Source organism: Dipodomys spectabilis, unplaced genomic scaffold (assembly GCF_019054845.1).
Source record: "Dipodomys spectabilis isolate Male_0828 unplaced genomic scaffold, ASM1905484v1 ptg000017l, whole genome shotgun sequence".
Lineage (NCBI taxonomy): Eukaryota > Metazoa > Chordata > Mammalia > Rodentia > Heteromyidae > Dipodomys > Dipodomys spectabilis.
In genome coordinates this window covers 19,354,622-19,367,988 of record NW_024870694.1, presented here as the reverse complement: position 1 = coordinate 19,367,988, position 13,367 = coordinate 19,354,622, and the positions used below count along the sequence as shown (strand labels likewise).

At 41.8% G+C, this 13,367-nt stretch overlaps 1 protein-coding gene across 3 annotated transcripts in view; it reads right to left on the bottom strand.

The window, feature by feature from the left end:
• The window catches only part of Etv5 (ETS variant transcription factor 5), a 72,601-nt gene that overhangs the window by 33,078 nt on the left and 26,156 nt on the right, over nucleotides 1–13,367 (bottom strand). For all 3 annotated transcript variants that reach the window (XM_042668929.1, XM_042668921.1, XM_042668938.1), the window contains exons 6-7: nucleotides 7,031–7,160; nucleotides 5,866–6,153 (exon numbers count right to left, since the gene is read on the bottom strand). In XM_042668929.1, the coding sequence (XP_042524863.1) occupies nucleotides 5,866–6,153; nucleotides 7,031–7,160 (418 nt within the window). The remainder of the gene's footprint in view (nucleotides 1–5,865; nucleotides 6,154–7,030; nucleotides 7,161–13,367) is intronic.

Sequence of the window (13,367 nt, the reverse complement as noted above, 5' to 3'; positions counted from 1 at the left end):
AAGGAGACAATCATTTGGAGATCTCAAGAGGGAGAGAAGTCATGTCTGACAAATGTTAATTTCAATACAGTAATATCTTTTTAGCTAATGAGGAGTAAAAAGAAATTTAGCTTGATAACAGGCAATAAAAACCTACAATGAACACTAAGGTGAAATGCTGAAAACTAACCTTAAGATTCAAAACTAATAAACAGGCTGGGCACCAGTGGCTCACGCTTGTAATCCTAGCTACTCAAGACGCTGAGATCTGAGGATCATGGTTCAAAGCTAGCCCAGGCAGAAAAGTCCTTTAGACTCTTATCTCCAATAAACCACTCAGAAAATCAAAAGTGGCACTGTGGCTCAAGTGGTAGAGCACTTGCCTTGAGCTAAAGAGCTGAGGGACAGCACCCAAGCCAAGTTCAAGCCCCACAACCAACAACAACAAAAAGAAATTAATAAACATCCTACACTCAAACTAGAAATACCACTTCAAGAAGTGCATTATTCAGTCTGTCAAAGGAGGTTTCAGTGAGCATCTAAGAAACTCCGTTTTGGATCCCAAAGTGAATCTGTGCTGTCATGCATAACATGGTATTAACAGGGCACGTGGAGAGAAGCTACATCAGACACATCCACTTTTATTCCAGACCACGCTACACATGTGACTCAGTCAAATCCTTTCCTCTAAAAGCCACAACATCTGAAGGGCGAAAATGAGCAGCAATTTATTAGGGAAGGAGTTTTTAAGAGAGGAAGCAGACACAGAGGAAAAACTTGAGTCTATTAAATCTCTTAATTTATCTACCATCTTTAAGGAATGAGTAATTTCTAGTAAATTCCAGAAAACTTAGCTCATCCCTGTAAATTTTCAAGCCTGCATTATAATCCTGGAGGAAAAGAACTTTCTCAAACAGGTTAGGCAGTTTCCTGTTTCAGAAGGTACTGTACATAGCTGACCTCTTGCTGACTGGGATCTTGCTACTTGTCAATAACAGAATGATCACCCACTATAATACTGGTGTTCTTAAAACAATCTAGAAGCAGATTGTGCGTGCGTGCGTGCGTATGTATCTGTCTATCTGTCTGTCTGTCTGTCTGTCTGTCTGTCTGTCTCTAAGTACTGGGGTTTGAACCCAGAGCCTGGGAGCTAGCTGTCTCTTAGCTTTTTCTCTCAAGGCTGATACTCTACCACTTGAGCCACAGCTACACTTCTGGCTTACTGGTGGCAAACTTGATGAGTCTCACAGGTTTTCCTGCCTGGGCTGGATTTTATTCAGCCTCCTAAGTAGCTTCAGTGGTACTGAACCTAAAGCTTGCTTTACTGGCATTCAACCACTTAACCAACCCTCCAGCCCTGCTTTTTACTGATTAATTGGAGATGGAGGCAGTCTATTGAAATTTTGTGAGTTGGAATCTCAATCCTTCAGATCTCAGTTTCTTGAATAGTCTTTTCTACTACAGGAATGTTTTCTTTAATTTTGTCTTATTAAGTTTTGCTTTTTTTAAAAAAAAAAAAATGTCAAGCGCATGAGAACAGTATATCTCAAAATTCTTAGATAACCTATTTTTCCACTGGAGACCCTTCAGTTGAATTGTGGGACTTTCTTCAACTTGAGATGTAATAATATATGAAAATACGTGTGACCACACTATGGGCCTGAATAGAAATAGCTTCTGCTCTACCCAGCACGTGTGACCACCTCCCACAGTCCCATGAAATTGGGTGGCTGAAGGAAAAGCACACTACTCTGAGGAGCAGCTGGTCTCTGGGGATAAATGGAACATGTCTGAACATGCCAAATTGCATGGTTTTCCCTTCCTTTCAGGGAGGAAATCACCAATATAAATCACAGCTTTCAAGCACAGTGTTTATCTTCTAAAAATAACCTGAGTTGTGAAGAATTATATACTAGAATTATATGAAACATTAAGAATATACTTTGACAAGATTCTATTTTAGTTGTTTAAAGTATAATCCTTGCAAAATACCATCACTATCAACAAAATACATTGAGGTCAAATAAGATACAGAGATAAAATGTAATCTAAGGAAAGGGGTGCCTAAATCAGTTTTTATCTAATCAATTTTTATCCTCAAAAAAAACCAGACTAGAGCTGGGAAGGTGGCTCAGTGGTAGAGCACTTGCCTTGCATGCCTGAGGCCCTTGGTTTGATTCCCCAGCACCACATAAAGAAAAAGAAAAAAAGCCGGAAGTGGCGTTGTGGCTCAAGTAGTAGAGTGCTAGCCTTGAGCTGAAGAGCTGAGGGACAGCACCCAGACCCAGAGTTCAGGCTCCACGACTGGACCAAAAAAAAAAGACTCTATGGAACTGTAACCCCTCTGCTCAACTCCTTAATAATAACAATAAAATAAATTTTGCAGTTTTGAGAGATGGATAAGAGACCAGGTACTGTGCCTCAAGGATATAATCCCAGCAACTCTGGAGGGAAAGGAGAGGAAAATCATAGTTCAAGGCCAGTGGAGGCAGGAAGGTGAGTTATGGGTACCCTGTCCAAAAAAAATAAGGCAGAAAAAAGGGATGGGACATGGCTCAAAGGTGCCTATTTAACAAGCAAGAGGTCCAGAGTTCAAACTCCAGTATGGCCAAGAGGAAGGGAAGGGAAGGGAAAGCGAGAGGCAGAGGGAGATAAAAGAAGGTGAGGGAGATGAGAGAGGGAGAAAGACATTATGTTCCTTAAGGTGCTACTAGTGGTTCACACCTGTAATTCTAGCTACTCAGGAGGCTGTGGTCTGATTGGGGTTGGAAATCAGCCTAGGCAGGAAAATCTATGATACATTTATGTCCAATTAATCAGCAAAAAACCTAGAAGCAGATCTGTGCCTCAAGTGGTAGAACACCATCTCTGAATGGAAAAAGCTAAGAGAGGGGCTGGGAAGGTGGCTCAGTGGTAGAGCGTTTGCCTTGCATGCAGGAGGCCCTGGGTTCAATTCCTCAGCACCAGCACCACATAAGCAAAAAGAAAAAAGCCAGAAGTGGTGCTGTGGCTCAAGTGGTAGAGCGCTAGCCTTGAGCTGAAGAGCTGAGGGACAGCGTCCAGGCCCAGAGTTCAGGCTCCCACGACCGGACTCCCCCCCCCCCCCCAAAAAAAAAGAAAAAGCTAAGAGACAGTGTGCCCAGGTTCTGAGTTTAAACCCTAGTACTGCTACAAAAAGAGAGAGAGAGAGAGAGAGAGAGAGAGAGAGAGAGAGAAAGAGAGGGGGAAGGGACCAGGTGCTGGTGGCTCACACCTGTAATCTTTGCTACTTCAGAGGCTGAGATCTGAGGATTACACTTTGAAGCCAGCACAGGCAGGGAAGTTCTTATCTCCAATTAACCACCAGAAAACCAGAAGTGCTGTGGCTCAAAGTAGCAGAGTGCTAGCCTTAAGCACAAAATTTCAGGGACAGCTCCTAGGCCCTGAATTCAAGCCCCATACTGACACCCCCAAAAAAGGCAAAGAAAGGAAGAAAAATTTAGAGAACTGAAGAATGTTTCTGTTTAACAAAAAAGGTACAGAAGAATAAGGGTGATGGTAGAGCAGAGATTGACCATGATTTTTCTCCACATGTGACAGTTATTTATATATTCAGATCCCCAACTCAGTAGCGGGTTGAGCATTTTGATTCTGCCTTTCCCACAGCCAGGGCCTCCTGTGTACTCTGATCTTTGACACAGTACTCTAATACTCTGGTACTCTGTATTACTTCTACTTTATTGATTCAGAAGCCTACAGAATACTTCCCCTTGGACTCCATTTCTATCTCAAGACTCTCCACATCATCCCAGTATGTGTGAAACCGTTCCATTCCCACAGGCGAAGACGTGTAGGAGGGAGTAAGTTCAAGATGACAGGCAGACTTCAAAAGAATAGCCCTGAAATAAGCTATATCCACATTCTACTCTGGCCCTTCTCCCTTTAGACCCCTGAAGGCTGATGGCCACAAATCTCAGAGACCCAAGCCTCTTCCTTTCTTGAGGAGATTGAGCAGCCTGGAGGTAGATGACTCTATTGTCAGCCAGAGCTGCAAAAGGAAAAAAAATTTCAGTGGAATTAAGGTATTTCCCCAGTTCAGCCAACCATTCATAAAATGTTACACTAGCCCTTTGGATGTGTTATAAAAAAAAAAAAAAAAAAGAGTGAATTGAGAGGGACATAATACTAAAACAGATTTAACACAGAACAATTTTTCTTTATGGTATAAAAATACAAATGTGCTAAGTATTTCAAATGCTACTACCTCACCCCTCTTCCTCAACTGATAACCTTATAGAAAATCAGCAAGATGCTACTGTTTACAGGAAAAAAAAAAAAAGACAAAAACGTACTGAAATAAAAATGGTGTCTCAGCCAGAATTCATAAGCTGGCAGGTCTATAGGGTGATTTTTGCCCACAGAGTTATTTTATTTAGTCTATAAATTAAACTTTAAATTAGTTGCCAACTTAAAACAAATCTGTGCTTACTATATAAAAGTCGGGAGCTGGTAGCTCATGAATGTAATCCTAGCTAACAGGAAGCTGAAATCTGAAGCTCAAGGTTCAAAGCTAGCCTGGGCAGGAATGTCTGTGAGACTCTTATCTCCAATTAACCAAAAAAAAAAAAAAAAAAAGGAAGTGGCACTGTGGCTTAAGTGGTAGATCACTTGCCTTGAGCTGAAGAGCTCAGGGACAGCACCCAGGCCCAGAGTTCAAACCCCATGACCAACAACAACAACAAAAAATCCAAATTTCCCAATTATCTGTCAAAGAACAAGCTTGTGACATAAAGTTAACAACTGGCTGCTGTCTTTTCAGTTGAGTTCCAGTCCCAACAAAGGCGCCATCCCCCCCTACCCAATGCTCACTCCTTAGACCCCGTGCAATGTGGCAAATTAACGAACAACTAACCATAATACACAGCTCTACAGGGTAGCTGTCAAAGCAAGAGGACAGGGGAAATCAGAACCAACCAAAGGTGCTTTATTATTTCTGCATTTCATCTAGAAATAAGCCACAGTGACCTTCAAGTAAACACTGATGGTCATTCAGGTTGAACCAAACCTGAAGAAAGCCACTCCCAGTCTTCCTTCTCCTTCTCTCTTGCTCCACCCCTCCCCACACACAATGCAGTGAGACAGCCATGAACTGAAATGGTCCCTTGGTTACATCACTGACAATCCATGACCTCACCATCCCAGAAACTTGAAATAGGGCAGGCTCCCAGGACATCCCACATAAAGGCCATAGTATCCAAAAATCTACACCTCAATAACGGACTTAGAAGAACGGGGGATACCTAGATACCTTTACTTGGTGATTAAAAAAAAAAAAAAAAGTACCCTTAAAGCCTCAATTCCCTAATTAAGAGCACAACATATGTGGAGTATAACTAGGCAATTTCTATCTTCAAAGCAGATGTTAAAACCCTGAGCTAATCTCTCAGTGATGAACTATGTTAAAAATAGATGAATTATGTCCCCTGTAACTCAGCTATCTTCTCTAATAGTTAGGTAAAATAGTAACAAATTAGTTATGAGAGGTATAAACCAAAGTTCAAGTCTTATGGGTAGTCTCCAATGAGGAGCCAGGAAACTTGCCCTCAGTGAGGGTCCATAGACTTGTGTGTTCTGTGCAAGTCACCTTTCCTGTAGCTCGGAAAGGGGGTTAGTAGCACCAAGTATCTCTCCCTTCCCTGCTTCATAAGGTTTGGTGATGTCTACCAATCTTACGGCGCACCCCACGGACAGCGTGGAATACAAGTAGGTTCTACTCATCTTATTATTAATCTTACCACCACAAGGTGCCTCAATAGCATGAGAACTTCTATAGGTATCCGATCAAACTGCTTTCCCTCTCCCAATGAGGACAGGAGTTGAGGAAGTCCAGAGCAGCCCAGCACCCACCTCTGTTCTGATGGATACTGGTTTTCAGGCATCATCTTTGGCATCTGCAGGGGCTGATGTGGTGGTCTAGGGACGGCAAATGTCTGCGGCTGTGGTCCAGGTTCTGGAAGTGAGTGAGGGGTGGGGGCAGGGCCCACACCTGGTACTGAGCCAGCTCCAGGGGCATGAGTTGAAGGGGGCAGAGTGGCTTGAGGTGGGGGAAATAGGGAATTCTGATGGGTGGGTGACAAAGGAGTGGTAGGAGGGGTTAATGGCTTGAACCCAGAGGGAGGCTTCCTATCATAGGCACTGCAAACAGAAAGAAAGAAGGGACCATTAGGCTGCAATGAAGCCATTAGCATGGTTACCAGGTCCAGTTTTCAGCCCCTGGTTGCCAGGAAATAACAGCATTAACATAGTTAAATTGCTAGAAGCCCTGAGGGAATATTTGTACCTCAGAAAAGTGACAAACACACTGCGTCACAGGGACTTGTTTAACACATCTAGTGATTTTTCTCAAAGATAATTTTAGCCTCTGCTTCCGGTTTCCTTTTTTCCCTCCTTCTCAAAGAATTCTCTGTGCATGTGTAGAGAGGTAGAGGGTGAGGGGAGAATATACATCCGGGCATTTTCAGGTCCCATCTCCTACATATTCCAGGGCTTTGGGGAATGAGTAAGAATCCTGGTGAAAGGTAAACTTCTGGTATAACATCACTTGAATTAACAAACCTCAGCCTCCCCCTCTCAGGCAGATCTATGTTTACCTTCTAGAGCAAAGAATGGTTTAAAATTAAAGCTTCATTCCCGGAGCTTAGATATTCCTAGGTAAAGGGCACAAGAATGGGACCTTTTTTTTGGTCTATTCTGATTTGAAGATTACTTCCTTGGTGCTTAAAGTTCACATTAACATATGATAGACATGAATAAGTATTCTCGGCCCGTCTCAAATCCACAGCTCACAGATCAAATAACCCAGTATTCCAGGCTAATTTAGATCCCTATAGATCTATATTGTTTAGATAGATCTATATTGTTTGTGGCTCTCAAACACATTTTTCTTTTTGTATATAGCCCCATAGTTCCAAATGGACTCGGGTACACCTAGCGGATTCTATTGGGTAATACCTAGAACATTCAACTTGATGGCCACTTCCACTCTGGACAGCCTTCCTCTGGCTCCACTTACCAATAGTTGTAGAGGCACTTTTCTCCATAGTTAGCACCAAGAGCCTGCTCATGGCTACAGGACGACAGCTCAGAGGAGGGGCTATGCAGCTCCCTCTTGATCTTGGTTGGAGGTGGGGCATGAAGCACCACTGAAATCAGAAAAGAAAGAAAAAGAGGGAAAGCCAGTTAGTTTAGCCCACAAGGCCTCCTTTCTCAAACCTTCCATCCACCTAATTGTTCTTAGAATTCAAGTCAAGTCACAAGTCAAGCAAGCAAGGCAAAACACTAAAAAGACACAACCTTGCAACAAAATCAAATTTAAATTCCTATTTAGAAGCTAAATAATTTCAGAGAGGGCCTTTTACCCAAAGTAGAAAAAGCCCTAATAACAATGTTGTACCATCAGGGCTGTCTTCTAGTCGTGAGTTAAAATGGCTACTGTCTGTCTAACTACCTTGGAGGGCAGGAAGGAAAAACAGAGTTTAACTTCTGTGCTGGCCACTTTCTACTACATTGAGGTCTCAGTAAAAAGATAATCACACTAGTAAAAAGATAATCTGCCAGTGGTTCACGCCTGTAGCTGCTAAGGAGGCTGAGATCTGAGGATCACAGTTCAAAGCTAGCTGAGGAAGGAAAGTCCTTAAGACTCTTATCCCCAATAAACCACCAGAAAACCAGAAGTGGTACTGTGGCTTAAGTGGTGGAGCGCTAGCCTTGAGCTGAAGAGCTGAGGAACAGTGCCCAGGCCCAGAGTTCAAGCCCCACGACCAACAAAAAAAAAAAAAAAAAAAAGATAATCCCACTGGGAGCCAGTGGCTCTTATGTGTAATCCTAACTACTCAGAAAGCTGAGAGCTGAGGATTACAGTTTAAAGCTAGCCCAGACAGAAGAAAGTCCATAAGACTCATTCCCAATTACCCACCAGAAAACCAAAGTGTAGCTGTGGTTCAAAGTGGTAGAGTACTAGCCCAGGACCCTGAGTTCAAGCCTCATGATATATATACTGATATATATATATATATATATATATATATATATATAAATAATCACAAGGCAAGATATAGTGGCTCATAGTCAGGAAGCTGAGATCTGAAGATCAGTTTGAAGCCAGACCTAACTTTTATCTCCAATTAACCACTCCTCTCGCCCCCCAAAAAAATAAAAGCTGGAGTAGAGCAATGGCTCAAGTGGTAGAGCACCAGCCTTGAGCAAAAAAGGCCCAAGTCCCAGTATTATCACCAAAAAGAAAGAAAAGAAAATATAACCCACTACAATTTTGCTTGACTCAATATTTATGCCTAAAATACTTTTAGGATTTTGGTTAATTTCCAGTGATTACACCAAGTAGAATTAGCCATCTCACCCCTTCCATGTGAGAAGACTAAATGACCTTCCTTCCAGCCAACAAGTCTTTTAAGTCTATACCCCCAAGTTCTGGGCTCAGCTGTCAACACATTAGATGGAAACTATTACCAATGACAAGATATAAAGTCAAGTCATGGCAGTGACTGACTGGAGAGGACAAGTTTCCATCACTCTTACATAAGGCCAACTGCTTTTCTTGAACACATGCAATAGAAGTTGAGAACAGATTTTATTTAGAAGTCTAATATTAGAGTCTCGTGATTTTTTTGATGGTGACATGGCAGCCAACACTCAATTGTTATTAAATGTTTTCATACAGATAAATAGCTACGTTTATACATGAATATTATTAGTAAATATGAGAAGGGAAAGTTGGACAAGATGATACAATTAGTGCATTGGCAACTGGCAGTATGGCCACTCGGTCACTGCTTCTCTTACCTATCTTCAATTATAAAAATTTTGGTGAAGTTATGAGGAAAGGTAATCAAATTTCAATTTAAACAAAAGTTACATGATCTAGCGACTCAGGGCTGAGATCTAAGGATCATGGTTCAAAGGCAGCAGTTTCCCAAGCAGGAAACTCTATGAGATGCTAATCTCTAATTAGCCACCAAAAAGCAGGAAGTAGAACTGTGCTCCAAATAATAGAGCACTAGCTTTGAGCAAAATGGCTCAGGGACAGCACCCAGAGCCTAAACAAACCCTAGTACTGGCACCAAAAAAAAAAAATTGCAACCACTGCTTTACTGGAGTTCGGAAAAGTAAATAATTATAGTACTATTCAATTTCCTCATTTTGGGTTTTAGTAATATACAATATACAGTTCTGACAAGACTAACACTAGAGTATAAACCAAAATTGTCCAGAAATAAAACTTCTATAATTGTCAGAAGAGAATCTAAACTGCTAGCTCACTCTTAATCTAGATTTCTGCAAATCTAAATAGAATGCTTAGTGTGTGCCACACCATTTTGGCTTTAAGTTAGGTAGTATCTTTTACCACAAAACTGTCTTATACATGGAATCTTGTGTTCTTACTCAAAGAAGGAATTCAAGAAACATGATAGAGGTATAACTCAGGTGGTAGAGTGCCAGCCAATGAGTGAAAGCAAGTGTCTGAGAGCAAGTTCAAAGTCCTGGTCTTACACAAAAAAGCAAGCAAGCAAGAAAGAAAGAAAGCCAAATGAGGGAATGATGAAATTATATTATCAGTACCTCCAAGTAGGAAGCACATGGTCCTATATAAGGCTAACCACAATTTAGTCACACATAGATACCCCCAACCCCTGCTACAATCACGGAATCCTTCAATTAAAGGGAATAAGAAAACAGAGAGCTGGGTGTCAGTGGCTCACCCCTATAATCCTAGCTACTCAGAAGGCTAAGATCTGAGGATCGTGGTTCAAAGCCAGCTCATGCAAGAAAAGTCCATCAGACTCTCATCTCCAACTAATCACCAGAAAACCAGAAGTGGTGCTGTGGCTCACATGGTAGAGTGCTCACCTTGAGCTGAAGAGATCAGGGACAGACAGCACCCAGGCCCAGAGTTCAAGACCCACAACTGACACACACACCCCCCCCCCCCAAAAAAAAAAGAAAGAAAAGAGAGAATGTCAGGAATAAAACTAGAAGTTTAACAGATATATGTGAACAGTAGAGCCATGGTCTAGAGGACACATAGATGGTCCGACTATGTTGTATTATATTTAGGCAGAAACTCAAACCCAAGGAATTTTCCTTGTTTTCATTTGAGAAATAAAAGAAAATGCCACAGCACCTTGTAGATAGTGCTATGAGGGTACACAATTACAACTTGTGCTTTCAAAAATAGAGTATTTACCTTGGCACAGAAGACTTACTAAAAGATGACAAAGACAAAAAAAAGACAAAGACGCAGGACCACAAAAGATAATCAATTAAAAATGAAAAAAAAAAAAATCACAGACTCTTAATAGAAATGAAAAGAAAGACTGAGAAAGTATTGACTAAGCTGATACACATCTACAATTTAGAAAATTTTGAGTTCAAGCTCAAGCTATAGAAGATGAGCCCACAAAATCTATGGATCCTTGACAGTAATTCCTAATGGGTATAAGACCATCTTCATTGTAATACATTTTTAAATTTCTTGCTTCCCTCCCTTTCTCTCATTTCCTTTCCTCCTCTGAGTACCTTCTATGAGCCAATCAGTCTAAGATGTTGGGTATGAGTGTAAGCAAAACATACAGTACATCATCAATGCATGACAATATATGCATAATTAGTGAGTTGATTTTGGGTGTTTTGTTATTGTTGCTTGTTTTTGTTTTGTTTCATCCTGGTTCTAGGGCTCGAGCTCAGGGGTCTGGTACCTGGTACCACTCAAGACCAGTATTCTACCACTTGAGCCACAACTCTACTTCTGGCTTTTTGCCGGTTAACTGGAGATAAGAGTTTCACAGTCTTTCTTGCCTGAGCTGGCTTCAAACTGTGATCCTCAGATCTCAGCCTCCTGAGTAGCTAGGATTATAGGCATGAGCCACAGTGCCCGTCTGAGGGATTGGGTTTTGTTGTTGTTTTTTTCAGTCGTGAGGCCTGAACTTTGGGCTTGGGCACTGTCCCTCAGTTCTTCAGCTCAAGACTAGCACTCTACCACCTGAGCCACAGCACCACTTCCAGCTTTTTCTACTTACGTGGTACTGAGGAATAGAACTCAGGGCCTTATGTATGCAAGGCAAGCACTCTACCACTGGGCTACCTTCCCAGCCCTTGGTTTTTAATGTTTCCTCTTGGAAACAATTTAGAAGTTGACTATGGCCTTAGCATACTTAATTCAAGCTTTCACATTTATATACATTTGCTCATAAGAATATGTTTATACTTCCCGGCCAGTCATGCTTTAGATACCTAAGTTCAAGAACATAGACCCCACCCCGTCCATTATGTCTAGGACATCAGAATGTCCAGGATCAGCCAAGCAGTGATGGCTCATGCCTATAATCCTAGCTACTCAGGAGGCTGAGAACTGAGAATTGTGGTTAGAAGCCAGCGCAGGAAGGAAGGTCTATGAGACTCCTATCTCCAATTAATCACCCAAAAAAATGGAAATGGAGCTGTGACTCAAAGTGGTAGAGGGCTAGCCTTGAGCACAGAAGCTCAGAGACACTGCCCAGGCTCTGATTTCAAGCCCCACAATCAACAACAACAACAACAAAGAATGTCCAGGATCCACTTTCACCCCTGCTGGCAACAAACCTCTGAATCAGAAGCCTTCACACGTCTTTGCCATCCTTGCTTCCTATTCTAGCGATCCCCTCAAAGTCTCATTCTCCTTTCTACAAAGTAGAGTGTTTCAAAATCATCCAAGTTTCAATCTGCCACAGACTTTGTGGTAAGTTACATAAAATATTTCTGTACTGTGGAGTGTTAAAGGAATTGCCAGCCGGCTGTACTGAGGTCTGAAGAAGAGGCAGGCTTACCTCTCCTGATCCACACGGGCTTTGTCTGCCTTCCACCAGTTGTCACTGTTTATAGCTTGTTTGGGGGTTTTCCTCCTCCCTTCTTCAGTTTCATGACTTTCATCTGGGACAGACTCATCTTTCCCAAATCAGCTGTGCAGGCCTGACTTTGACAGAGGGCCATATTTGGTCACACTCAACAACCACAACTCTTACTTTACATGGAAAGTTGTCTCATGACAGAAGTTAAGCAGAACACTGACACCTGCTTCTGCATGGCAGGCCATGAGACTATCATCTCAGGTGGGCTGCCTTTACTACAGCGGCTCCATAACACTTCAGCACAACTGTGATATGGACTGTTTGCTAGCAATAATAGCCAGATATTCCTCAGAACTCAAGCCATTATCCTACAGCAAAGGCTTACTCTTAAGCTTACTACTCTATTGGTCACCAGCTAGCTGTGTGTCGTCATTCCTCACTTGGACCATTACCCTTCTACCACAGTTCCCTCTAGAAGACACAAGGGGGAATCGGTTGGCAATGCCTGAGACATCTGGCCACACATTTTCTGGTTGTGGTAAGTAGAAGGAATAAGAAGGCAGGCAGGAGGATGGCAGTTTGAAGCTAGCCAGGGCAGCAAAGTCAATGGGACTCTTATCTCCAGTTAACCAGAGGCGGCGCTGTGGCTAGCCTTTAATAAAAAAGCTCACACACACACACACACACACACACAAATACAAATGCAGGCAGAGGAAAGACAATCAAATAAGGAACACGTGAATATAGAAATGACACTGCCAGTACAGAATTGAAGCCACTGTACCATTCTTCTTTGATTTACCCTTCACTTGTCTGTCTGAGTGTCCCACTCATAAAATCCTGAGGCTTTTGAAGTCACCAGAGGGAATGTTTCCTGGGATCTGTGGTTTGAAAAGCCAAAAATGGCCCCAAGTCTTACTTTCTAACTCACTCTTGTCTTTTCTTTACTCTGGACTTTTTTTGACAAACTGAAACAAAACTCAGAGGTAATTAGTGAGGAGAAAAATTAAGGCTTTAAATTCTTTTTCTTCCTATTGTATTACCAGGAAGAGTCAGAAATATTTCCCATTTTAAGACTGAGTAGATTAGACTCATTTCAAGCATAAACTACATGATGATTATTATTTTTATTCCTTTTCATTGCTATAGTAGCAAAAATGAGTAATAACATCTCACCCTTGAGACAGGCAGTTCACAAGGAGATTAAGTAGGTAGTTGACCTCCTGGCACCTAAAAGAGTATCAAGGCAGACAACAGTGGCTTACACCTATAGTCCTAGCTTGTCAGGAGGCTGAGATATAAGGATTTGTGGTTGGAATCCAGCATATGTAGGAAAATCTATGAGACTCTTATTTCCAATTTACCACCAAAATGACAGACATGGAGCTATGGTATAAGTGTAGAGTGCTAGCCATAAGCTCAAGGACAGCACCCAGGCACTGAGTTCAGACCCCAAGATCAGCACAAAACAAAAAACAAAAACAAACAAACCAACAAAAAAAAACAGTA